We start from the raw sequence: 27865 nt of genomic DNA on the forward strand, positions 1-27865 counted from the left end.
AAGGAGGATTTTTCAAATTTTGGCCGGATCCTAGAAACTATCTTGAGACCCTATTTGTGGTGGAACAGCAAGGACCACTGCCATGGAGCCTGGGAGGGGGAGTGTCGCCATGACTCCTGTTGATGCTAGTATAGGAGAATAAAATCAGATAGCTAGCTAGCTCTGGTTCTCTTTTACCTTTGTCATTCGCAACTCAATGAGGGTTTTCCCAAAAGAGGCCACTGGACTTTCTGGTTTTTTTTCTTTGAAGACGTTTCACTTCTCATGCGAGAAGCTTCTTCAGATTTGAAGAAGAACTGAACTGAGAACTGAAGGAGCTTCTTGGGGGAGAAGCGAAAAGTCTTCAAAGAAAAAAACCAGAAAGTCCAGTTGCCTCTTTAAAAAAAGCACCTTTGGGACAACCTGGATGACTTGAGAATCTCCATAGACATCAATGGTTGTTTATTTTATCATAAATCAGCCATGGGTCACTCCGTGCGCTAAGCCAGAACTGGGCCATCCCACAGATGTGTGAACCTCACCTTCACTCCTCTGTCTCCAGTCAGCTTCCAAGAAGACACATTTGTCATTCAGATGATCCAAGAAGACAAGTGTGTCATTCAGAAGACAGGATAACTCCTTAGAAGGGTCTTCTGAAGCCATTCTGGAAGCCCCCGAGGTGACTTCATTCTTTCCAGCCAGGTGTATATGGGAATACATTTCTTACCTGTTGAAGAGTGTCCCTCTTCTGGATTTCAGCTCACCTGTGAGGGAGGTGGCTAGTAACTCTTTCCAACTTCGCTTTGTTTCTCTCTCCCTTGGTGTTCTTGGAGGCCTTAATTGGACCAGATGATTTTGGAGTCGTGGGCTGTTCATTTCTGCACAATTTCTCACTCCCCTTCTTCGCCTCCCCACCCACCCACCCCCAGGCAGCCAGGTTTCCACCTGACCTTCTGAATAATTCTCACTTCTTTGCCACCTGATTTTACTCTGGAAGTCGCTTTTCTGCCAACGCCCAACATCCGAATCTGAAAGTTGAGGAACCCCAAGGAGATTTTTAAGAATTGCAGGGCAGTGTATGCAGGCAGACCTCAACTTGCTCATTTAGCGACCGTTCGAAGTTCCAGCGGCACTGAAAAGAGTGACTTATGGCCGTTTTTCACTCTTATGCCCATTGCAGCATCCCCAGGGGTCACGTGATCCAAATTCAGACTCTTGGCCACGGGTTCATATTTATGACCGTTGCTGTGATCCCCTTTTATGACTTTCAGACAAGCAATAGGGAAGTCTACGGAGATTCTCCGTCCTCCAGATCATGCTTATCCCAAAGGTGTTTTTTTTTCCCCCAAGAGGCAACTGGGCTTCCTTGTTTCTTTCTCTGAGGACATTTTGCTTCTCGTCCAAGGAGCTTCTTCAGCTCTGACTGGTTGGTGAGGAATGGAAGGATTTGTACTCTTTGCAGACAGCTGGTCATTTGCATCCTTTCAGAGGGTCGTTGAGGCCACTTGGAGAGGTTTTATCTGTGTCCTCAGGATCACCTGAGTGGTGCAAATGGTTCTTGTAGTCTGCAATTTTTTCCTCTGGAAATCCATTCCTACTCCCACTACTCAGGTGTGACCCCGAGGACACAGATAAAACCTCCAAGTGGCCTTAACGACTCTCTAAAAAGGATGCAAATGACCAGCTGTCTGCAAGGAGCGTAAATCCTTCCATTCCTCACCATCCGTTCAGAGCTGAAGAAGCTTCTTGGATGAGAAGTGAAAGGTCTTCAAAGTAAAAACAAGAAAGTCTTGTTTTGGCCTCTTGAAAAAGCACCTTTGGGTCAACTGGGAAGCCAGGTTCACTTAATAACGGTGTGACTAACTTAACAGCTGCAAGGATTCACTTAACGACTGTAGCAAGGAAGGTCGTAAAACAGGCAAAAATCTCTTAACAAATGTCTCAATTAGCAAAAGATTTTGCTAATGGGGGCTCAATTATTGGAATTCGAAGACTACCTGTATCCAAGTCACGAACAACCCAGAGGGGTTGCAAGATCAACCCCACTCCAACCCCACCCCCCAACCCCACCCCAATCTTCTAATTACCTGCTCTTAGTTTGAGTGACATGAGACTAGTAAGAGCCTTCTTCTCAAGAAATCCATCCAGTAATCCCTGCAGAAGGGATGCGGTGGCTCGGTGGCTAAGACGCTGAGCTTGTCGATCATCAAGGTCGGCAGTTCGCTGGTTCAAGTCCCTAGCACCGCGTCATGGAGTGAGCTCCCGTTCCTTGTCCCAGCTTCTGCCAAGCTAGCAGTTCAAAAAGCACGTTAAAAAAAATGCAAGTAGAAAAATAGGGACCCCTTTGGTGGGAAGGGAACAGCATTCCGTGCGCCTTCGGCATTTAGTCATGCCGGCCACGTGACCACGGAGTCATCTTCGGACAGCGCTGGCTCTTCGGCTTTGTAACGGAGATGAGCACCGCCCGCTAGAGCCGGAAACGACTAGCACACCCGTGCGAGGGGAACCTTTACCTTTCTACCTAATCCTTGCAGAGATAAACACGGTGGGTCTATTTTTCCAGACCTCCTGCCCAACTTCTGGAAATTCCCTCCATCGCAGCTGTCCTTCAAAACACACCTGAGCGGCTTTGCCTGCTCCCCTAAGCCACAAAGCGTCATCTACAGACCACGGGTAGTTCTCGACTTACAACGGTTCTGTCAACTCATAAAATATTTCTACGGTCATTTTAGAGTGGCCAGCAGGAAGGAAGTGGGGATCAGTGGGCAGCTTGCATTCCATAAATGTTTTCAAAGATAGTTTCTAGGTGACGGAAGTTTCTGCCGTGCAAAATACTAACTGGAGAGCATGATTGATGACTCTGGGCTATGGATGTGTCCCATTGGAGAATATGAATTATGATACAGCCAGAGAGGTGGGGGAAAACCAGGGTCAAGGGTGACAATGAATGATGTGTCTCAGAGTCGGCTACACCAGGCAGTGCCGGACATGTTAATTCCCAATAAATCCTTTTGAAGTTTTGGAAGTTTGGCTCGAGACTCATGATTTAATTGGGGGAACTGCTGGAGCCCTGAGGTTCATTTAGTGACTGTTCAAAGTCACGCCTCCTCCTCCTCCCCCAAAAATAAGCGACTTAGGACCGTTTTCCCCACTCACAGCCCCACGATCGTGCGATCAAAATTCAGGCGCTTGGCAATCTGTTGCTGTGCCCTTTGGCGACCTTTGGGCAAGTCAGTGTGGGAAAACCGGGTTTATACAAACAGCTGGGTGTGCATAGTGTGCTAAGTGCAAAAAAAGAGAAAGAAATAAGACCCAGTGTGGTTTTAATGCAGGGTTAGAACGCGGCCATAATGTCATAGACATGGGGAGGATTGACCGTTGTAACTTCACACCGCTCACTAAATGAACGGTTGTAAGTCGTGTGCCACCTGTATGCGTTGAAGGAAATTGTGAATGCCCAACTGGTTCACTGATTAAGGCTAGAAACCAGGAGGTGACGAGTTCTAGTCTCGCCTTAGGCATGAAGGCGTCTGGGTGACCTTGAGCCAGTCCCTTTTCTCAGCCCTAGAAAGGCGGCCATGGCAAACCACTTCTGAAAAACTTTGCCAAAGAAAACTGCAGGAACTTATCCAGGCACTCTCCAAAAATTGGAGACAATTGAAGACATTAAAAAAGCGGGGAGGAATAGTAGATTTTAACAGGTCGGGAATTCCAAATCTTGTCGCTTTATATTTCCAGAAATCCCACATCTTCCAAACACCCAACAATTCTACAACACGGCACCTCGCTGTTTAGATATAACAGAATAACAAGGGTTGGAAGGGACCTTGGAGGTCTTCTAGTCCAACCCCCTGCATAGGCAGGAAACCCTACACCAGTGATCCCCAACCTTTTGACGCCTGCCCGGTACCGGCATCAGCTGGGCGCCGCGCCCGGTACCGGCATCAGCTGGGCGCCGCCATCTTTTTGACGAAAAGTGCTTCCGGTGACCTCACCGAAGCGCGTTTTCATCAAAAAGATGGCGGCGCAGCGCTTCGTGAGCTTTTCCGGTAGAAATGGCTTTCTACCCAGAAAAGCTCACCAGAAAGCATCGCCGCCATCTTTTTGATGAAAATGTGCTTCCGGTGAGCTTTCTACCTGGAAAAGCTCACTGGAAACACTTTTTCATGAAAAAAAGATGGCGGCGCCCAGCAAGCCAGCGGCCCGGTAGGAGTTGTTCCGCGGCCCGGTACCGGTCCGTGGACCGGTGGTTGGGGACCCCTGCCCTACACCACTTCAGACAAATGGTTATCCAAACTCTTCTTAAAAACTTCCAGTGTTGGAGCATTTACAATTTCTGGTTGCAAGTTGTTCCACTGATGAATTGTTCTCACTGTCAGGAAATTCCTCCTTAGTTCTAGGTTGCTTCTCTCCTTGGTTGGTTTCCATCCATTGCCATATGTTTTTATCCTGAGGCTCTAAGAACCCTAAAATAAGCTGAAATCTAACCCTGATAGTGTTCCGCAGCTATTAAAAGTTTTGTAACCTTCCTGTGGTTAGCAGTTTGCTGAAGGCATCATCTGGGCAGCTTCTCCTGGGAGCTAACTGAAAACAGGCTGTCCAACCTGGGCCAGTTCAAACTCTTGAGGGCTCCGTTAGCTGCTGAGAATTCATCCTTTTGGCTGCCATCTCTCCAGATTTCACCACTGCTAGTTCAGGGCAAGGGTCTTCAAACTTGGCAAGTTTAAGACTTGTGGACTTCAACTCCCACAATTCCTGAATTAACATGAGTGGAGGAGGACTTCTGGGAGTTGAAGTCCACAAGTCTTAAAGCTGCCAAGTTTGAAGACCCCTGGAATAAATAGATTGAGAAAGAGAGGTAGAATAGATAGAGAGAAAGAGATAAATAGATAGAATAGATAGAGGGAGAGAGAGAAAGATATAATAGATAGAGGGAGAGAGAGAGAAAGATAGAATAGATAGATAGAATAGATAGAGAAAGAGAGGTACAATAGATAGAGAGAAAGAGAGAGATAGAATAGATAGATAGAGTAGATCAAGGGTCTTCAAACTTGGCAAGTTTAAGACTTGTAGGCTTCAACTTCCAGAATTCCTGAATTAACATGACTGGAGGAGGAGGGATTCTGGGAGTTGAAGTCCACAAGTCTTAAAGTTGTCAAGTTTGAAGACTCTTGGTTTAGGGTCCGGTCTTCCAAGGAGCTGCAGTCAATTCAACAGGTCTCTTCTTCAACTGCCAACTTTCAGTCTTCCCACTACCTGGTCTCTCTTATGTTGGGTGACAGCTCCAGAACTTCTACCTCGAGTTGCAGTCTGACCGATTTGATGACCTTTAATACAGAATAATGTAGTTGGAAGGGACCTTGGAGGTCTTCTAGTCCACCCCTCTGCTCAAACAGGAGACCCTAGACCATTTCAGACAAGTGGCTGTCCAATCTCTTCTTAAAAGCCTCCAGTGATGGAAACCCACAACTTCTGGAGGCCACCAGTTCCACTGGTTAATGGTCCTCGCTGTTAGGAAGTTTCTCCTTAATTCCAGGTTGCTTCTTTCTTTCATCAATTTTTTTTTGTCCTGCCCTCTAGAGCTTTGGAGAATAATTTGACCCCCTCTTCTTTGTGGCAGCCCCTGGAATACTGAAATACTGCTCTTATGTCACCCCTGGTTCCTCTTTTCTTTAGACTAGCCAGACCCAAAACGTGCAGCCATTCTTCGTGCGGTTTAGTCTCCAGGCCCTTTGATCATCTGAGTTGTTCTTCTCTGAACTTTTTCCAAAGTCTCCACTTCTTTTGTGTAGTAGGGTGACCAAAATTGGGGTTGCAGTATTCTAGGTGTGGTCTTACTAGGGTTTTGTAAAGTGGCACTAATACTTCATGGGATCTTGATTCTACGCCTCTGTTTAGACAACCCAGGATTGTGTTCGCTTTTTTGGCTGCTGCTGCACATTGCTGGCTCGTATTCAAAAGATCGTCCACTACTTTAAGTCCGTTCCTCACTCCATTCCTGGCACCTCCTGGGAAAAGTTTATTCAACGGGACTGAATGTAAGATCTTCTCTGGAAAGGATGAACAACTTGTATGAGGTGTTTGTTAAAGCTGGCCTGATTGAAAAGGGAGCCCCCTCATACAGATTAGCTTCACAATCTTCACATCCTCTTGAAACGAGCCGCATCCTGTCCATTGTCTTTCCTTCTTTTCGGCATCGGTTATGAAAAATTCATTCCTGCCATTCCCATCTCAGCCATGATCGTGGTCCCGTAGTAAAGCCAAACAAGATGTTTCTATATGTCACCAAAGAGAGCCAACCAGCCTTCTCATGTGGCAAAATTGACCAAGCACCGAGTCTAGAGGAGCGTTGGAGGGAGAATGTAGCACCTTCACCTTCCTTAGGTCTTCTCCAACTGAGGATAATTCTGGGAGAAGGTCACTCCCAGAATGTTCAGTCAACACAAACAGAGAACCTTCCTTCCCACATTGATCTGACAAGAGCTCCATTCCAGGGGTCGCCAACCTTTTGGACCTCAGGGACCACCAAACTCATAATTTTAAATCCCACAGACCAGAGACCCTGGGAAAATCCCCAAAAAAGTCTGCAGGAAAATCCCCCACCCGGTTTTCCTACCAATCAATCATTCTTTATTTGGGATTGCAGGATACTGTCTCCAGCTCCATTCTCAGGAGTGGTTGGGAGAGAGAGAGAGAGAGAGAGAGAGAGAGAGAGAGAGACTTTTGGCTTCATGCAAGGAAAGCAGCAGAAGCAGCAGAAGTCTTTCTTTCTCTCCCCCAAACTCCGCCAGAAATGAGTCTTGGTGAGACTTGTCACACCGGCGCAGCCTCTTGGAGCAGGAGGCCTTGCAGGGTCCCAAGACTCATTTCTAGTGGAGTTTGGGGGAGAGAAAGAAAGACTTTTGCTGCTTTCCTCGCATGTTGCCAAAAGCAGAAGAAGAAAGAAGCGGAAAGAAGCAGCCCAGTGGCCAGGCGAGGCGCATGGGGCAAGTGGGGCAAATTCCCCCCCCTTCCGCCCTTTCCCCCTCCCCTCACTACCTCCTGTTGTTTGCGATGCAAGCCTTGTGTTCCCACGGGCCATGTAGGCGACACAGCCTTGTATTCCTTCACAGCCTGGATTAATTGCTTTGGGGGATGCTTTGGAGGTGACATTTCTCTGCAGACCACCAAAATTTTCTCCCGGACCACCAGTGGTCCCCAGCCCACTGGTTGGTGACCGCTGCTCCATTCTATCTGGGTAGTTGATCGTGGTTGGGTAAGATTTAAGCCAGAAGCAAACTAGTTCGGACTTTTAAAAGAGTAGAGTTGACCAATTGACCTCTTCGGGACCTCTGGATAACAAAGAGTTTAGTGCTTACTCTGCTTAAGTCCGTTTGCTACTTTTTGCAAGATGTTCAGGACGAGGTGAACTCCAAGGTCCCTTCTGTCCTTATTTATTGGGTGTTGTAACTCGGATGTACAAATATTGATGGTTGAGAAGCAGCTGGTGTGGCCCCCAGAATTATAAAAAGGCACTTGCCTTCATCTTTGGGCTGACAATTTTGAGTTTTTTATGGCAAATTTATTCTGTTTACTAGCCTTGAATTTTTCCAGTTTGGTTTTGAGGAGGGTATCACTTGCTTCCTTGAGGTGGTAGTTCCTAGAAGCATCTTTGGGGAAATCCAGCTGTCCAGCTTACTTGTTTTTTTTTTAAGAGTGGGGCATCAAATGTTCTCACACAAGCCACCTCCATCCATCCATCTTTGGGTGGCAATACAGGTCCCCCTCAACTTATGACCACCATTAGGACCCAAAATCTCTGTTGCTAAGCGAGAAATCGGCTAAGGGAGAAATTCGCCCCAGGTTACGACTTTCCTTGCCACGATGGTGCAAGTGAATCCCTGCTGTTGTTAAACGAGCAGCTCGGTTGTTAAGTGGATCAGCCTCACACACCTCCCCCCGGCTTTGCTCATCAGAAGGTGGCCAAAGGGGATCGCGTGACCACGGGACGTGGCAACCATCATAAATTTGAGTTAGTTGTCAAGCCTCCAAACGTAAAATCACATGGCCATGGGGATGCTGGAATGGTCGTAAGTGTGAAAAACGGTCATGAGTCCCTTTCCCCCTCCCAAATTGGTCACTAAGGACTACCTGTATTTCAGGGTCAGTCTATCTTGCCTTCTGGATAGCATGCCCCATAGAAGTCCATGCAACCCCCATGGAATAGGATGTCCCTCTGACCACCTGGACGTTTTACTAAGCCAAAAGTTCGGATGAGCTCAGGACTTTGATTTGTTCTAAGGAATTGCCTTTTCCCAGGTGTGCATGGTTTATTCTCCTCATGGATTCGATCAGATGAGATTAACAGAGTTGCAAGGGGCCTTGTAAGGTCATCTAGTCCAACCCCCTCCGCCCAAGCAGGAGACCCTATGGCATTTCTGAAAGATGGCGGTCCAGTCTTTTCTTGAAAAGCTTCCAGGGATGAAGCTCCCACAGTAGCACTTGGACTTATATACCACTTCACAGTGTTTCACGGCGCCTCTCGAAGAGGTTTACAGAGTCAGCCTCTTGCCCACAACAATCTGGATACCTCGTTTTACTGACCTCAGAAGGATGGAAGGCCGAGTCAGTCTTGAGCCAGCCATATGGTTCTTTATGGGAAGAAAAATCTTGATGATCTCTTGATGGATGACTGGTTTTTCCATACGAAGCATGCTATAATAGTAGTAAGAGAATAAGATGCAGCCAACATTCCATGAAGGTCCCAACTGTGAGTTGTGTGGAAGGTGGGAGGGAGAGCCAGTTTGGTCCAGTGAGGAAGGCACCAGGCTAGAAAGCTGGAGATGGTGAGTTCTAGTCCCACCTTAGACTTGAAAGCCAGCTAGGTGCCTTTGGACCAATCACCAGGAGATTGAGAGTTCTAGTTCTGCTTTTGCCATGAAAGCCAGCTGAGCGACTTTGAACCAATCACCAGGAGAGTATGAGTTCTAGTCCCACCTTAGCACAAAAGACAGCTGGGTGATTTTGGGCCAATCACCAGGAGATGGTGAGTTGTAGTTCCACTTTTGCCAGGAAAACCAGCTGGGTGATTTTGGGCCAATCACCAGGAGATTGAGAGTTGTAGTTCCACTTTTGCCAGGAAAACCAGCTGGGTGATTTTGGGCCAATCACCAGGAGATTGAGAGTTGTAGTTCCACTTTTGCCAGGAAAACCAGCTGGGTGATTTGGGCCAATCACCAGGAGATTGAGAGTTCTAGTCCCACCTTAGGCATGAAAGCTGTCTGGGTGACTTTGGGCTAATCCCCGGGGGACTGTGAGTTCTAGGCCACCTTGCACATGTCAGCTCAAAGGATGGTCATCGAACTGCCATCTTGCTGGCAGAGAAATCATGGACCACGTGCAGCGGTTCGATTTTCGGTTGTCCTTCTAAACATCTCCTTATTTTTGCACCAAGATATTTCCTGGCGAATGTCTCACACTTTCCCAAACAGGTCAAACCTTTTATCACCGGATAAAACATAGGTGCTATGAATAATTCAGTCGCACCTGGGTGAAATGGCAAGGACCCACGTGCTTTCTTTCCTAGAAAGGCACGTCTTCAAACTTTTCCATTGGGGAAAATTTCTATCCACTCGTTTGCCTTTTCTCTCTCTCTCTCTCTCATTTCTGCCTACACTCTTGAATAGAAGCACCAGATAACGAAGAAGCTGAGATTCCCTTAGTATTGGGGTGTGTGTGTGTGTGTGTGTGTCTTACTCAGGCAATGTCACTCAACCATAGTGCTGTTCAGACAAATCAGTTAAAACCAGAGGAAAAGTCAGATTAAAATTAGCAATGGGATGAGCCGCCGAACTTTCACTCTCAGTATTTAAAATCGATTAGGCAGATGACCACCCCCCCCCCCCAAAATTTAATCGATTGTCTCTTGGGTGGAGGATTGGTGGGACTTCTGAGTCCACCTTGAAAGTTTACGGATGTTGCTAAGTCCGAGAAGAAGGTGGCAGCTTTAGGGCACCCGGCAACCATCTTATCATAAATTAAATATTTTCTTCCTTCCTTTCTTTCAGTGATAATCTATTTACTAGAGATGGCAACAGCACAAATTAGTTTGGTGCAGGAAGGACACACAATACTTTTGAAACTCCATATACAAATATATATATAAATAAATAAATATGTATATGTATATGTATATGTATATGTATGTATGTATGTATATATATATAAAAGTCCCTATGGATTTTACTCCGCTAGTTGTTGCTGACTCAGATACCAGATAATCAGAGTTGCAAGGGACCTTGTAAGGTCATCTAGTCCAACCCTCTGCCCAAGCAGGAGACCCTACACCATTTCTGACAAATGGCGGTCCAATCTTTTCTCTAAAGCTTCCAGTGATGAAGCTCCCACAACTTCCGAAGGCAACTTCTGTTCCGTTGGTTGATTGTTCTCCCTGTCAGAAAATTTCTCCTTATTTCCAGGTTGAATCTCTCCTTGATCAATTTCCATCCATTATTCCTTGTCTGGCCTTCAGATGCTTTGGAAAATAGCTTGACCCCCTTCCTCCCCTCTGTGGCAGCTCCTCAAATATTGGAAGACCGCTATCATGTCTACCCTGGTCCTTCTCTTCACTAGACTAGCCAAGCCCAGTTCCTGGCTAGTTCCCAGTTCATCGTATGTTTTAGCCTCCGGTCCCCTAATCATTTTGATTGCTTTTCTCTGCACTTTTTCTAGAATCTCAACATCTTTTTTTATAAGTGTGGTGACCAAACTGGTCTCCAGGGGGCGCTGCTCATATCTGTTTCAAGGGCATTGAGCCAGTGCTGTCTGAAGATACTTCTGCGGAGAATCCCGTTTAAGTGGTACCTATTTATCTACTCGCATTTGCATGCTTTCGAACTACTAGGTTAGCAGGAGCTGAGCTGAGAATGGAAGCTCACCCCGTCACGTAACACTCGGGTCTTGAACTTGGCTGCCGGCTTTCCAACCGACAAGCCCAGCGTCTTAACCACTGAGCCCCATTTTATGACCTTTCTTGCCCCGGTTGTTAAGTGAATCACTCCAGTTGTTAAATGAGTAACACAGTTGTTAAGTGAATCTGGCTTCTCCCCATTGACTTGGCTCGTCAGAAGGTCACAAAAGGGGATCACGTGACCCCCTAGGACTCTGTGACTGTTGTATATATGAGTCAGTTGCCAAAGGTCTGGGTGTAAACCACATGACCATTGGGGATGCTGAAACGGTCATGTGTGAAAAAGAGTCATAAGTCCATTTTTTCAGTGCTGGTGTAACTTCAAATGTACATTGAGGACTGTCTGGACAGCAGTTCTATTTTCTGTAAATATGTCAATCTTCACGTTTGGATGGATGGATGGGTGGATGGATGGATGGATAGAGAGATAGAGTGGGTGGATAGATGATGGATGGATGGACGGACAGACAGATAGAGTGGATAGATAGACAGACAGAATCGATGAATAGGTAGTGGGTGGATAGATGATGGATGGGTGGATAGATAGATAGATAGATAGATAGATAGATAGATAGATAGATAGATAGATGATAGATAGATAGATAGATAGATAGATAGATAGATAGATAGATAGATAGATAGATGATGGATAGATAGGCTGGATAGATGATGGATGGATGAATGGATGGATAGATAGATGATAGATAGATGATAGATGATGGATGGATGGATGGATGGATAGATAGATAGATAGATAGATAGATGGATAGATAGATAGATAGATAGATAGATAGATAGATAGATAGATAGATAGATAGATAGATGGATAGATAGATAGATAGATAGATAGATAGATAGATGGTTAGATAGAGTATATGGATAGATGATGGATGGATGGACGAACGGACGGACAAATAGAGTGGATGGATAGAGTGGATAGACAGAGTTGACGAATAGATAGAGCGGATGGACAGACGGACAGACAGTCAGACAAATCTATCACTGTCCATTTTGAATACTTCTGCAGGGCAGCTCCTCCACTGATTAATCATTCAGGAACTTCCTCCCTTCCCACCTCATTCAGCACCCAGGCAATATCTTCCAAGCAACCATTTTTGCACACATCCTCGTGTAAAGAGTAACCTCCCTTGCCTACAGTGGGATTCACTTCTTAAGTAAATTTCCATGGGTTGAGCTTTGCATCTCCCTGTAAAGTACAGGTTTGGTAGCCTTTCCAATGCTGCGTTGGCTGTGAGTTGGGTGGTTCCCCAACAGTTCCCACACACACACACACACATATACCTCCTTCCTTTCTGTCCCACACGCCTTCCCCTTCCTCTTAGCCGCAGCATCAAAAGGATTTCCTGGAAGGAATGAGGCTTTACTTTCCCCCTTCCATCTCGTCACCCTGCTTGAGGTCGCGGCTCTCCCGTCGCGCGAAACCAGCCAATTTGAAGCGAAGCTGCTTCGTGGGATGTAGGAAACCTCATTGGATTTTTTTTTCCCCCTCCTCTTCCTTCCCAACATTCCCGAACCAGATTGCCAGTTTCTCACTGTTATTAGCAGCAGGGGCGATCTACTCGAACAGCAGCCACACGGTTTGCCATGGTGCTGGCTAGCTGACCAGCAAGGCAACCAAGCCGAGTTTCCCCATGGATCTGAAGCCTCTTCTGGTTGTTGTCCAGGGCTACAAAGAGCCCACGATGGACTTGGTTGACCATCTTTGGCATGGAGATGGATGCAACATCTAGGGCAGGGGTCGGCAACCTTGAACTCTCAAAAAGCCACAAAGGTCCTAACCGAGCTGGCCACTGGAAGTTTGAATCGTGGCCCTAAGTAGTTTTTGGGGGGACTCTGTCATAACTTTGAACAGTCACTAATGACTGGTCATTAATTGAGGACTACCTTCCATGTTAGGTTTGGAATTCAGTCTGATTTTCTTTCTTTCTTTCTTTCTTTCTTTCCCTTTCTTTCTTTCTTTCTTTCTTTCTTTCTTTCTTTCTTTCTTTCTTTCTTTCTTTCTCTTCTTTCCTCTTCCTCTCCTCTCTCTCCTTCCTCCCTCCCTCCCTCCTTCCTCCTTCCCTCCTTTCTCTCTCTCTCTCCCCTTTCTCTTTCCCTCTCTCCCTCTGCCTCCCACACCAATCTATGGTCAGTTGGCCATGGTGAGGTTGCCCTGGTGAGGTAGCTGCAGCAAGTGGGCAGTGGCAATTTGTCCCACGATGAGTTGGCCATGGCTAAGGGCCACAGTGAAGTGGCTGCAGCAAGTTGACGGTGATGAGTTGTCCCACGGTGAGTTGGCCATGGAGAGGTGGCCCTGGTGAGGTGGCTACAGCAAGTTGGCTGTGGCAAGTTGTCCTGTGGTGAGTTGGCCGCAGTGAGTTGGCCCATGGTGAGTTGGCCGCAGCAAGTTGGTGGTGATGAGTTGTCCCACCGTAAGTTGACCATGGAGAAGTGGCCCTGGTGAGGTGTCCGCAGCTAGTTAGCCGTGGCTAGTTGTCCTGTGGTGAGTTGGCCACAGTGAGTTGGCCATGGAGAGTTGACCATGGCAAGTTGTCCCATGGTGGGTTGACCATGGTGAGTTGGCCATAGGAAGTTGGCCACGGTGAGTTGGTCATGGAGAGTTGGTCATGGAGAGTTGACCATGGTGGGTTGTCCATAGCAAGTTGGACGTAGTGAGTTGACCATGGAGAGTTGACCACGGCAAGTTGTCCCATGGTGAGTTGACCATGATGAGTTGGCTGCAGCAAGTTGGCTGCAGCAAGTTGGCTGTGGCGAGTTGGCTGCGGGAAGTTGGCCATGGAGAGTTGACCATGGCGAGTTGTCCCATGATAAGTTGGCCATGGCAAGTTGGCCGCAGCAAGTTGGTGGTGATGAGTTGTCCCATGATGAGTTGGCCATAGCAAGTTGGCCATAGTGAGGTGGCTGCAGCAAGTTGGCTGTGGCCAGTTGTCCCACGGTCAGTTGGCCGTGGAGAGTTAGCTGCGGCGAGTTGGCTGTAGAGCCCAGGGCATCAGCCTTGGTGGCCTTTCTCCTCCGGGCAGGCGCTAACTCTTCTTCTTCCCTCCCCTTGGCTGACCTCAGGTTACAAGGCAGATCCATGAGCATGAGCAGGAGAACGAGTTGCGGGAACAGATGTCAGGATATAAACGGATGCGGCGCCAGCACCAGAAGCAGCTGATCGCCCTGGAGAACAAGCTGAAGGCTGAAATGGACGAACACCGCCTCAAGCTACAGAAAGAGGTGGAGACCCATGCCAACAACTCGTCCATTGAACTGGAGAAGCTAGCCAAGAAACAGGTGGCCGTTATAGAAAAGGAGGTGAGCCAGGTTCTCCGGCGGGATGGGCCACCTTAGCGGCTGAGGGATTCAGAGGGCCACCCAGCTCCATAACACCTTGAAACCCCTGGGGACAGGGATGCAGGTGGTTTGACACACCTCCTCTCTCCAGTTTCATCTCCCCGGCCTACCTGAGAAGGAAGGCAGGGTGTGATGACCCGGGGCGTCTCACAAAAATAACAAAGTCACCAAAATAGATAAATTCCCTTTAACGCCTCCAACTTGGCTCACAATGTCTAATTAACCTCGGCGGGAGATCAGACTCTTCCAAAAACAGTCTACAAAGGGAAGAAATGCAGTCCGAACTCAAAATACAGATAAAGTAGAAATTTAAAAAAAACAAACCACAAACCACACTGAAGTAATTAACACGACAGGCCTGGATAATAACTTGCAGACTTCCAAAAGATAATGAGGCACACACAATTGGGAGGACGGCAAAACCCAGATAAGCCTCGACAAAGATTATGCACGCTTTGCTTCCAGCAACTTTGCCACGTGTAGTTTGCCCTTTTAAACAGTCTTCCCAGCTGCAGCCCGTGAAGGGGATCAGGGCCCTTTCCTCCCCCGTAATCCACGTTGATCCCTTCTCCGTTCCTCCCTGCGTGCCCTAGGATGAAAAGCGGGTGGGCCTGGGTCTTCCTCTGAATGCCCAGCCAGCCTGCGCCCTTCCCCAGTTTCCTCCGCAACCACCAGAGCCACACTCCCACTCCCTGTCAGCTGTTCCACCTCTCCCTCGGAATCAGATTCCAACCGGGGCATGACACAGGGTCTTCCCAAACGAACAGAATCACAGAATTGGAAGTTGAAAACTTGCAGCCAGAAGTTTCAAACAACAGTGCAACCCCCCTAAAAAAAAAAAAGTAAATCCAGTTTGGTAAGTTGCAAATGCTTGGCTAGAAAACAGAATGGCAGAGTTGGAAGGGACCTTGGGGGTCGTCTATTCCACCCCATCCTGCTAACGCAGGGGACCCTGTACCATTTCAGACAAGTGATTTGTCCAATCTCTTCTTAAAATGCTCCAGGGATGGAGCACCCACAACTTCCGGCGTTCCCCTGGTGAATTCTTCTCACAGTCACAAATAGAATAACAGAATTGGAAGGGACCTTGGAGGTCTTCAAGTCCAACCCCCTGCTTAGGCAAGAAACCCTATAGCATTTCAGACAAAGGGTTGTCCTGTCTCTTCTTAAAAGCCTCCAGTGACAGAGCACCACAATTTCTGGAGGCAAACAGTTCCACGGGTTGATTGTTTTCACAGTCAGGAAAGTTCTCCTTAGTTTTAGGTTAGACATCTCCTTGATTAACAGAATAACAGAGCTGGAAGGGACCTTGGAGGTCCTCTAGTCCAACCCCTTGCTCAAGCAGGAGACCTTTTCAGACACAAATGGCTGTCCAAGTCTCTTCTTAAAAGCCTCCAGTGATGGAAGCAGCCACAACTTCTGGACGCAGTTCTAGGTTGCTTTTCTCCTTGGTTAGTTTCTACCTTGTTGCTTCTTGTCCTGCCCTTCTAGTGCTTTGGATGATAGGCTGACCCTTTCTTCTTTGGGCCAGCCCCTCAAATACTGGAACACTGCTATCATGTCCCCACCCTAGCCTTTCTTTTCATTAAACTATCCCTATCCATTTCCTGCACTCATTCTTCATATGCTTCCTTGGCATACAGGTATTTCCTTTACTATCACAGGAAGCACACAACTGGTCGGACCCAGAAATAGGGCCTTCTTTGTGATGGCTCCCTCCCCCCAAAAAGATGGGTATTTTTTTTTTAAAAAAATGGGGTGTTTATAAATTGCAGGTTTTAAAACATTGGGTAAGCCAGTGGCCCCCAACCTTTTTTGTACCACGGCCCGGTACCGGCATCACAAAATGATCCAGGGCCCGGTGGTTGGGGACCACTGGTGTAAGCATTCCAAGTAATGCACCCCTAGAAATTAGACCTCCGAGGCAGGCAAGTTTCCTCAAAGAACAGTTTTATTGGGTACATCCTATTGGCACCAACTGGTGAAAACCAACTCTAAAAGTCCCCACGGCTTTCACCTCATTAAAGAGTAAACGATTTTCCCCTTTCGCCCCAAGTCACTGGTTGCTTGTCCTATCCAGGTGCTGGCCGGTTGCTTGGTTACTTCCCTCCTCCTCTAGCCAGCCACCTGTGAGCATGTCCTTGGTTCCAACAGGAAAGCTTTATTGTTTTGGTTACAAAACCCCCTCTAACTATTTCCCTCCTTCCCTCTGTTGTATGGCAACCCCAAAGCCCCCAAGATGGCCTCAGTTAGGCTCACTTCTGGGTTGACACGTTGTATACCATCATTACACGTCACTTGAGCGCCTATATAAAGCAGAAAGATGGGAAGACTATAGGCGGATTACAGCCATTAAAACGAAACAGCAGAACAGGAAAAAAAAACGGAAGACTGCTATCATGACACCCCTACTCCTTCGTTTATCTAGACTAGCTGTACCCCAATTCCTGCAACCTTTTCTCCTATGTTTTAGCCTTCCATCCCCTAAATGACAGTCTTTGTGAAAACGTGGGTTGGTTTTAAATGTTAAAAAGCCTTTCTTTTTCTTTCTTCGCAGGCAAAGACAGCGGCAGCAGACGAGAAGAAGTTCCAGCAACAGATTTTGGCTCAGCAAAAGAGGGATTTGACCAATTTCTTAGAAAGTCAGAAGAAGCAATACAAGATTTGCAAAGAAAAGATTAAAGAGGCAAGGAGACGCTCTCCAGATCTGGGGAAGGTGAAGGAGCCAAATAAACTTGGGGAGGGGGTGGGGGCTCTCATCTCATCCCATTAACTACCTCCAGAATGACATGCCATCATGGGGAAGGGGAGGGGGAGGAGGGAGGAGCAAAGGGAGGGGAAGGGGTAGAGGAGGAGGGGAGAAAGGGAAGTGGAAAAGGAGAAGAAGAGGGTGAAGGGGAAAAGGAGGGGAGAAAGGGAAGAGGAAGGGAGGGGAGAGGGGAGGAGGAGGGAGAAAGGGAAGGAGAAGGGAAAGAAGGAAAGGGGAAGGGGGAAAGGAGGGGAGAAAGGGAAGGGGAAAAGGAGAAGAGGAGGAAGAGGAAGGAGGGGGAAGGGGAAAAGGAGGGAGAAAGGGAAATTGAAAAAGAGAAGAGGAGGGGGAAGGAGAAAAGGAGGAGGGGAAAGGGAAGAGGAAGGAAGAGGAGGGGAGAAGGGGAAGAGAAAGGAAAGTGGAAAAGGAGGAGGAGAAGGACTATGGGGTCCTTGGTGCCTTCTGAGCTTGGTTGTTTCCTTGCAGATGTTTCATTACCTAGCCAAGTAGCATCATCAGGGTTAGAAGGGAGTGGGGTTTCAGCCCACTTAGACCCTCCTAGAGGGGGAGATTAGAGGAGGACCATGGCGCTTCCCCAAAGAGAAGTTGGATGCAGTGCCTGTTTTCTTTCTGCTGTACCCCGTTGCCTTTTGCTCAACGCCTCCCCCGCCCCCCTTTGGTCTCCTGGCCTCCCTGTAGGAGATGAACGAGGACCACAGCACACCCAAGAAGGAGAAGCAGGAAAGGATCTCCAAACACAAAGAAAACCTGCAGCACACACAGGCTGAAGAAGAGGCGCATCTTCTCAGCCAGCAGAGACTCTACTACGACAAAAACTGCCGTTTCTTCAAGCGGAAAACGATGATCCGAAGGCATGAGTTGGAGCAGCAGAATATTCGTGAGGTCTCTGCTTTTAGCCTTTGCCTCCCCCCTTCCCCCCACGTCCCCCCAAAACTACATGCAAGAGGGCAATACTGAGCAAATCCAAATAGATAGGGTCGGCATCCCCCCCCCCCAAAAAAAAATCCTCTTTAGAAGGTTCTACACCAGAGATCTCCAACTTTGGCCCCGTTAAGACTTGGGGACTTCAACTCCCAGAGTCCCTCAGCCAACATGACGCTCCAAAGTATAAGATGCACCTAGATTTTGAGGAGGAAAAGAAGGGGGGGGGAATCTGCCTCTGCCTCCCAGTCATTTGCCTCCTTGCACCAAACAGCCAGCTTCAGCACAGCCTGATTAGCACAAGCAGCTGGTTGTTGGTTAAATCGGCCTCCCGACAATCAGCTGTTTCCAGGCTCCAGGGATGGCCATGGCCTATTGCTGCCTCCATGCGCTCCATTTTCGGCCTCTGCATCCCATTTTCAGCCTCCATGCCCCCCGTTTTCCACCCGTTCCAATCCCTGCACTTGAAACGGACGGAAAACGGGACATGCGGAAGCCGAAATTGGGGCGCGCAGAGGCAGCAATAAGCAATGGCAATCCCTACAGCCTAAAAACAGCGGATCATCAGGAACAATCCACTACTTGTGCTAATCAGGCTGTGCGGAAGATGGCTGTTTGGTCCAAGGAGGCAAATGGCTGGGAGGCAGAGGCAGAATTTTCCCCCCTTCTTTTCCTCCCTAAAAGTTATACTTCAGAGCATCTTATACTCCGAAAAATACAGTAAATCAAAGTTCCCAAGAGGGAGGGAAATGGAGGAAGGCTTTGGAGCAAATCCAGGAACCTCAAGGTCCTTCCCAAAAATGGTTTTTCTTCACGTTCTCTGAAATATTTCAACTCTGTACCTTCTGCTTTAAGTGATTTGTGATAGGTTGAGATGTGGAGCACGGATGTCCTTTTTTTTTTGGGTGGAAAGAGCTGAAAGTTTTAACGCCTACCGATAAAGGAGAATAGCTGGAGCTCAGGGTTGACAGGAGGGGAACCTTGGCGCCCTCTGAGCTTGGTGGTTTCCTTGCAGACGTTTCATGACCCAACTTGGTAACGTCACCAGTTCTGGAAGGGAGTGGGGTTTGCAGAGATGAAGAGGAGGAGGAAGAGGAGGACCGTGGTGTGCGTCCTTGTTGTCTCTGAGCTCGGCTGGTTTCTTGCAGACGTTTCGTTAGAAAACTTGGTGACATTGTCAGTGCTAGAAGGATGTGGGGTTTGCAGAGAAGAGGAAGAGGAGGAGGAGGAGGAGAAGCAGATAGTCCTCAATTTAGGACCACATATATTTAGAATATTTGCATCTCAGGGTTGAACTGTGGGGTCCTTGGCGCTCTCTGAGCTTGATGGTTTTCTTGCAGACATTTCATTACCCAACTAGGTAACGTCCTCAGTGCTAGAAGGGAGGGGGGGTTTGCAGAATGCAAAAGAAGAAGAAAGGGAAGAGGAGGAGGACTGTAGGGTCCTTGGTGCTCTCTTGAGCTTGCTTGTTTTCTTGCAGACGTTTCATTACCTAACTAGGTAGCATCATCAGTACTGGAAGGGAGTGGGATATTATCTTCAGTACTGGAAGGGAGGAGCAGGAGGAATAGACTGCGGGGTCTTTCCTCGATGCTTTCTGAGCCTGTCTGTTTCCTTGAAGATGTTTTATTACCAAACTAGGCAACATCATCAGTAGAGTGACGATGTAACCTAGTTTGGTAACGAAGCATCTTCAAGGAAACCACCATGTTCAGAGAGCATCAAAGACCCCTGGTTGTCATGCCCATTTGCTCGTGTGCCATCTGCTGGACCTCTTTGAGAAATACACCCTAAGACCCCCTCAAAGGTTTTGGCTTCGATGCTCAAGATTCATGTCTGCAGGATGTTTGGTTTGTCTCAGCAAGACTGTGGCAGGAAACTTGGCAACCAGGATGCAGAAAAGTTCTGGAATTCTTTTTTTGGGAGACGAAGCCAAGGTGTCTTGTTTTAGAAAGGTCTACTTCAAGATTTTTCAACCTTGAGGTAGGTATCCCAAAGGTGTTTCTCAAGAGGCAACTAGACTTTCTTGGTTTTTTTTCCTTGAAGAAGTTTCGCTTTTCATCCAAGAAGCTTCTTCAGTTCTTGGATAAGAAGTGAAACATCTTCAAGGAAAAACAAAGGAAGTCTAGTTGCCTTTTTAAAAAAGCACCTCTGGGACAGCCATGATCTCTATAGACCTCTAAGCTGAGTGGACTTCAACTACTAGAATTATCAGCATGGCCGGCTGTGGAATTCTGGGAATTGAAGTTCACACCTCTTAGAGTTGCTACGGTTGAGAAGCACTGGTCTAGTTTAATGGGAAGAGACAGTTTGGTCTACTGATTAAGAGGGCTGGACTAGGACTGCAGAAATGTGACGTCCAGATGTCTTTTAGACATGAGGCCAACTTGCTGACCTGGGGCCAATCCTTGTCCCTGGGAAGAAGACGGCTGGGGGCAAGCCATTGTTAAAAAAATATAGCCAACAAAACTTCTGAAATTTGTCCAAGCAGACACCAGGAGTCAAGACTGACTGGAAGGCACCCCAAAAAATATTTTAATGAGGGAGAAAAGGTCTGTTTGTTGCACTGTCTCAGGAGAACCTCCAAAACCCTTGACTGCAGATCTTGGGAGTCATATAGTACATGAGGAAGGACAAGCACCTTGACCCCATGGGTTTGCAAGTCCTCTCTCTGGCTGTGCTTGGAGAGAATTGTGGGAAATTGTGGGAGAGGTCAAATGTGCCATTAGTCTTGACTCCCTGTGCACCCACAAGAGATCTATGTCCAGCTCACCTTGAATTCTGTTGACTTTTATCTACCGCCAGTTTGCTCTGACCGTTAGGTGTTCTGACTCTTGTTGAAACCTGGCATAAAATAAACCTGTTGTTGGAGATGACCAGGCGGAGCCCGAGGGAGGAGTCAAACAGGTCATCAGCTTGGAATCCCTTCGTGCCCACAAGTGATCTAAGTCCAGCCCTCCTTGAATTCCATTGACACATGTTCTATTTGAACATTAGTAGCTCAGATTCTTGTAGAGAACAAGAGCTGGCAACAAACCTTTACATTCATTTTAAACCGCCTGGACTTCCTGATTTTCCCAAGCTTGACAACAATGATCTGCTGTTTTTGCTTTGGGTGAAGGGCAAGCTCTCTGTCTTGTCTCCTTAGGAAGTGTCAGCTGTCAGGGCTCCAGCATCCAGCCGCATTTAAATCATGAGTCTCTAGCCGCATCACTCAGAGTTTAAAGCTTCATTAGGAGTGACCATGTCAGTGTTAGCTGGATGCAGCCCACACTAAACACATCATTCATTTCACCCTTGACACTGGTCTTCCCCCACCCCCTGGATGTATATTCTCCAATGGGACACATCCATAGCCAAGAGTCATCAATCAGGCTCTCCAGTAATAATCTTGCGTGCCAGAAGCTTCGGCCGCCTAGAAATTATCTATGAAGTATTTAAGGAATGCACTACTTCCTTCACTCCCTTTCTGCTGGCAACTCTAAAAAAACAGAGAAATATTTTTGAGTTGACATCAACCTTGCAAGGTAGTCCAGTCAGGAAGCACACCGAGAGATATTAGCTCTTTGTTGTAAGGTTACCTTAACAGAACTTTGTAAGGGAATTTTTCTACAGTTGCCTTTACAGTCAATAAGCTAAAAAGGGTCTCTTCGGAGACATTTGCTGCACCCCATTTTCTGCCCTGGGCTTAGCAGCCTCTTATCCCTCCATTCCCCTGGCTGCGGGTCTTCCCTCTGTCCCCCAAGGTCGTTCTCACAGACCATGCCAAGAAGGGTTATCCTCACCTCTGTTCCTTGCTCCCCCCTGGATGCAGGAGTTGAACAAGAAGAGAACCCAGAAGGAGATGGAACATGCCATGCTAATACGGCACGACGAGTCGACGCGGGAGTTAGAATACCGGCAGCTGCACTTGCTGCAGAAGCTGCGTATGGACTTGATCCGGCTGCAGCACCAGACGGAACTTGAAAACCAGCTGGAGTATAACAAACGGCGGGAACGAGAGCTGCACAGGAAGCACGTCATGGAGTTGCGGCAACAGCCCAAGAATTTGAAGGTAGTCGAGGGGAATGAGGGTGGGAGCCCAGCCCAGGAAGACTCAGGTGACCCTTCTGGAGCCTGAAGTTAGGAAACTGCCAGTTAAGGTGGAAGGAGGCATCAAGTGGGGACCTAGCTTGGAATCGTTGCGTAGCTGCAAGTGGCCAATTAGCTTGACTTCACCTAAGATCCAGGAAGCCTTATCTGGTCATTCCCTGAGGGGGAAGGCAAGCAGTCTGGGGAAATTCTTCTAACATAGGCATAGATAATAATTCTTCTAATATTCACAAGTGGGGACTGGACAGCCACTTGTTTTAATGGTGTAGGGTCTCCTGCTTGAGCAGGGGATGGGACTAGAGGACCTCCCAAGGGCCCTTCCAACTCTGTTATTCTCCTGTCTGCTATTCTGCTATTCCTTTCCTTCCCTCCCCTCCCCTTTCCTTTCCCCTTTCCTCTTTCTCTTCCCCTTTCCTTTCCTTTCCCTTCCTCTTTCTCTTCCCCTTTCCTTTCCCCTTCTCTTTTTCTTCCCTTTTCCTTTCCTTTCCCCTTTCCTTTCTCTTCCCCTTTCCTTTCCTTTCCCCTCCTCTTTCTCTTCCCCTTTCCTTTCTCTTCCCCTTTCCTTTCCTTTCCCCTCCTCTTTCTCTTCCCCTTTCCTTTCTCTTCCCTTTCCTTTCCTTTCCCTTCCTCTTTCCCCTTTCCTTTCCCTTCCTCTTTCTCTTCCCCTTTCCTTTCCCCTTCTCTTTTTCTTCCCTTTTCCTTTCCTTTCCCCTTTCCTTTCTCTTCCCCTTTCCCTTCCTCTTTCCCCTTCCCTACCCTCCCCTTCCCTCCTTCTCACTAGATGTTTTTAAAAAGAGATTGGACAGCCACTTGTCTAAAATGGTACAGGGTCCCCTGCAAGGCCCCTTCCAACTTTCTTACTCAGTTCATTCTAACATTATTACGACTATTAAGGCTGATCCATTGGGCCTTAATTTTTTTCCCTCCGTCCTGAAAAATGCTCCCTTCCATTTAAATCGAAACCCACCGTAAGCACGCAACGGGGGCCTTAAAAACGGTTCCTTTGTCTGTTTTGCTTCTCCTCGGTTCTCCTCCTCCTCCGCAGGCCATGGAAATGCAGATCAAGAAGCAGTTCCAAGACACGTGCAAAGTGCAAACCAAGCAGTACAAAGCGCTCAAGAATCACCAGCTGGAAGTGACTCCAAAGACTGAGCACAAAACTATTTTGAAAAGCCTGAAGGATGAGCAGACGCGGAAGTTGGCCATCCTGGCGGAACAGTATGAGCAGAGCATCAACGAGATGATGGCGTCGCAAGCGGTAAGAGACGGGGTGTGGTGGGGTGGTCTACAGTCCCTGGGGAAGGAGGGCTCCCCGCCCTAAAAAGGAGTAAAATAAAAGACGGGTTGGAATAATGGAATTGCTTTTTAATCCCACCTTTATTAGCGTTTATAAGTCACTCAAGATAGTGGACGTACTTAATATGTTCGTCCTCCTATTTTCCCCACCACAACGACCCTGTGAGGTGGGCTGGGCAGAAAGAGAGGGACTGGCCCAAAGTCACCCAGCTGGTTTCCTTGCCTAAGGGGGGACTAGAACTCACTGCCACCTAGTGATTGGCCCAAAGTCACCCAGACAGCTTTCATGTCTAAGGTTGCACTAGAATTCCCTGTCTCCTGGTGATTGGCCCAAAGTCACCCAGCCAGCTTTCGTGTCTAAGGTGGGACTAGAACTCACTGTCACCTAGTGCAGTGGCCCAAAGTCACCCAGACAGCTTTCATGTCTAAGGTTGCACTAGAATTCCCTGTCTCCTGGTGATTGGCCCAAAGTCACCCAGCCAGCTTTTGTGTCTAAGGTGGGACTAGAACTCACTGTCACCTAGTGATTAACCCAAAGTCACCTCAGACAGCTTTCATGCCTAAGGTGGGACTAGAAATCTCTGTCACCTGGTGATTGGCTCAAAGTCACCCAGCTAGGTTTCATGCCTAAGGTGGGACTAGAACTCACTGCCACCTAGTGATTGACCCAAAGTCACCCAGACAGCTTTCATGTCTAAGGTTGCACTAGAATTCCCTGTCTCCTGGTGATTGGCCCAAAGTCACCCAGCCAGCTTTCCATGCCTAAGGTGGGACTAGAAATCTCTGTCACCTGGTGATTGGCCCAAAGTCACCCAGCTAGGTTTCATGCCTAAGGTGGGACTAGAAATCTCTGTCACCTGGTGATTGGCCCAAAGTCACCCAGCTAGGTTTCATGCCTAAAGTGGGACTAAAATTTATAATCTCCTGGCGATTGGCCCAAAGTCACCCAGTCAGCTTTTGTGCCTCACGCGAGACTAGAACTTACTGTCTCCTGATCAGCTCCATTAACCATTAGACCAAACTGTATTAGACCTACAGAAGATCTTGGGAATTGAGTGGGACTCTAAGGTGGCCCATCTGACCCAATTCCACATCTTTTAAATCTGTCATGATGGAAACCTCTGAAGATCTGAAACTTTTGAGGCTGATTTTTTATTTTTATTTTTTAAAAGATGCCTTTTCTGCAGGTGGAGACCACGAAAGCCTAGTTGCCAACCCTGGTCCTTCCCACAAGATAGGAAGAGAGTTCTGACACAAGCGTATATCAGTTGGCGATTTGCCCCAACTGACCAATGAGCGTCCTTAAAGTGGTGCAGTGGCCTAGAGGCGGAGTTCTTGCCTCACAGTCCGGAGGCTGTGAGTTCGATCCTAGATAGAGGCAGATATTTCTCCCTCGGGGCACCATGAGAATATATCTGCTGAACAAAACTCCACATCAGTGACAGGAAGGGCATCCGGCCAAGAAACCCTCTGCTAGCTCTCAATTCAGTTGCCCAGACTCCATCCCGCAAGGGGATGATGGGGTCGTTAAAAGATGATGATTTGTAGCTCAGGGTTGACCTGAGGGGTCCTTGGTGCTCTCTGAGCTTGGTTGTTTTCTTGCAGACGTTTCATGACCCAAACTAGGTAACATCATCAGCGCGTCTGTAAGAAAAGAAGCAAACTCAGAGAGCCCCAAGGACCGCTCAATAGCTAAATTCTTTCTTCCAAATATACAAGCCTAGCGGTAGTGGACCTCCGTCAAAGCTCAAGATGTCTAGAGGGAGTCCTCCACATGGGCGACAGGAAAGGCATCCGGCCAGTAAACACTCTGCTCCATTCAGTTGCCCAGACTCCACTGCCCGCCAGGGGATTACAGGGGTCCATAAAAAGGAGGTGACCAACGAGCGTCCTTCCCTTGACACTCCCGATGTGCTTCCTTGCAGCTGCGGCTAGACGAGGCTCAGGAAGCAGAATGCCAAGCCTTGAGGCTGCAATTGCAGCAAGAGATGGAGCTGCTCAACGCCTACCAGAGCAAAATCAAGATGCAGACAGAAGCACAGCACGAACGGGAGCTCCAGAAGTTGGAGCAGAGGGTCTCCTTGCGCAGAGCACATCTGGAGCAAAAGGTATGGAAGACAGGAGCCACTGAGTTTTGCAGCTAACTAAGATTGTTGGACGAGCAGACAAAAAACAGCCGGGGAAGTGAGTGAACCCCGGGAAATGATTCTCTGGTCAGTCAGCAGAAGGGCCAGGGCTGATAGACTGGTTTATGATCAAATAAACCACCATTTAGTTTAGTTTTAGTTTTTGGGCTCACTTGCCAGCACCCATAAGGCAATGCCCACGTGCCCCCATCCCCCTGCAATTGCATGTGGGATCCACCCCACCGCCGCCACCCCCCACCGCCATTGGAGGGAAAAAGCCTTCGATGATCAGCTGAGAGGAGGGAAAAAGCCTCCAACGATCAGCTGAGAGGAGGGAAAAAGCCTTGACGATCAGCTGAGAGGAGGGAAAAAGCCTCCGATGATCAGCTGAGAGGAGGGAAAAAGCTGATGATCAGCTGAGAGGAGGAAAAAGCCTCTGACAAACAGCTGAGAGGAGGAAAAACTGATGATCAGCTGAGAGGAGGGAAAAAGCCTCAACGATCAGCTGAGAGGAGGGAAAAAGCCTCCGATGATCAGCTGAGAGGAGGGAAAAAGCCTCCGACGATCAGCTGAGAGGAGGGAAAAAGCCTCCGATGATCAGCTGAGAGGAGGGAAAAAGCCTCCGATGATCAGCTGAGAGGAGGGAAAAAGCTGATGATCAGCTGAGAGGAGGGAAAAAGCCTCCGACGATCAGCTGAGAGGAGGAAAAAAGCCTTGATGATCAGCTGAGAGGAGGGAAAAAACGATCAGCTGAGAGGAGGGAAAAAGCTGATGATCAGCTGAGAGGAGGGAAAAAGCCTCCGGCGATCAGCTGAGAGGAGGGAAAAAGCCTCCGACGATCAGCTGAGAGGAGGGAAAAAGCCTCCGACGATCAGCTGAGAGGAGGGAAAAAGCTTCGATGATCAGCTGAGAGGAGGGAAAAAGCCTCCGGCGATCAGCTGAGAGGAGGGAAAAAGCTGATGATCAGCTGAGAGGAGGAAAAAGCCTCCGACGATCAGCTGAGAGGAGGGAAAAAGCCTCCGATGATCAGCTGAGAGGAGGAAAAAGCCTCCGATGATCAGCTGAGAGGAGGGAAAAAAGCCTCCGATGATCAGCTGAGAGGAGGGAAAAAGCCTCCGATGATCAGCTGAGAGGAGGGAAAAAGCCTCCGATGATCAGCTGAGAGGAGGGAAAAAGCTGATGATCAGCTGAGAGGAGGGAAAAAGCCTCCGACGATCAGCTGAGAGGAGGGAAAAAGCCTGATGATCAGCTGAGAGGAGGGAAAAAGCCTCTGACGATCAGCTGAGAGGAGGAAAAGCCGATGATCAGCTGAGAGAGGAGGAAAAAGCCCGACCATCAGCTGAGAGGAGGGAAAAAGCTGATGATCAGCTGAGAGGAGGGGAAAAAGCCTCCGACGATCAGCTGAGAGGAGGGAAAAAAGCCTCCGACGATCAGCTGAGAGGAGGGAAAAAAGCCTCCGACGATCAGCTGAGAGGAGAAAGAAGAGAAAAACGCAGGATTGGCCCTCCCACCAGCCCCTGCGCTTTTCTCTTCTTCATCCTCTCCACTGATTGGCACTCCAGGCCTCAGCTGGTGTGGGGAAAGCTGTACGCACGCGATCCCTGAACCCGTATTGGGACAGATAGGATCCCACTGCCGCTCCACACCCCACCTCACCTTCTCTTCCCCCTCCCCCACCCCTCTTCTTCCCCCTTTTCCAGATTGAAGAGGAGTTGGCTGCCTTGCAGAAGGAACGTAGCGAGAAGATCAAGGTTTTGTTGGAAAGACAAGAACGAGAGATTGAAACTTTTGACATGGAGAGCTTACGGATGGGCTTCGGAAACTTGGTGACATTAGAATTTCCTAAGGAAGACTACAGATGAGATTAAATTCCTTTGGCCATTTTCCTCCCCACCCACCCACCCACCCAACCCCCCAAAAATAAACCGAAACCACCAAGCAAAAATGCAAACCAAGGAGGAAAAGAAAAGAGAAAAAAGGAATCTCAAACCAACATTCCCACCACCCCGTGCCCGGTCCCCAAGTTAATGGCCGTGCTCTCTCTCTTTCTGTCTCTTACTGACGTCCCGTCGGACTTAGTGCCTGTATAATTTTAATCCATCAGGGCCTCCCACCTTCCCACCGAGTATCTTGTTTGGAGCAGGACCATGCTTGGCTGTCTCTGGAAACTCATAATGCCTCACAATATCAAACGTCTCTGTGCAAGCCATTTTGGTTTTCTTCTTCTTTTTTTTTTTTTTTCTTCCTTTTTTTAATTTTAATTTTTTTTTTTTCCGATTTAACCTTTTGGTGCAGACTTTTGGAAACCGTTCCAATGAATCCAATCAACCAACCAACCAACCAACCAACGATCAACCACGTCAACCCACAAAAAAA

At 48.0% G+C, this 27865-nt stretch overlaps 1 protein-coding gene across 11 annotated transcripts in view; it reads left to right on the top strand.

Annotated features, from left to right (window-relative positions):
- The window catches only part of TAOK3 (TAO kinase 3), a 95973-nt gene extending 68488 nt beyond the window's left edge, over window positions 1-27485 (top strand). For 10 of the 11 annotated variants that reach the window (XM_087942756.1, XM_087942759.1, XM_087942763.1 and 7 more), the window contains 7 exons: window positions 14009-14245; window positions 16842-17000; window positions 17733-17936; window positions 21790-22029; window positions 23113-23325; window positions 25289-25471; window positions 27190-27485. In XM_087942756.1, coding sequence (XP_087798882.1) covers window positions 14009-14245; window positions 16842-17000; window positions 17733-17936; window positions 21790-22029; window positions 23113-23325; window positions 25289-25471; window positions 27190-27351 — 1398 coding nt within the window. In that variant the 3' untranslated portion in view covers window positions 27352-27485. The remainder of the gene's footprint in view (window positions 1-14008; window positions 14246-16841; window positions 17001-17732; window positions 17937-21789; window positions 22030-23112; window positions 23326-25288; window positions 25472-27189) is intronic. The other variant, XM_087942762.1, reaches the window with a different exon arrangement.
- Window positions 27486-27865: the final 380 nt, after the last annotated feature.

The sequence above is a fragment of the Notechis scutatus genome, chromosome 13, assembly GCF_049901735.1.
Source record: "Notechis scutatus isolate UNSWTSFEM ecotype Mainland chromosome 13, rNotScu1.2, whole genome shotgun sequence".
NCBI lineage: Eukaryota > Metazoa > Chordata > Lepidosauria > Squamata > Elapidae > Notechis > Notechis scutatus.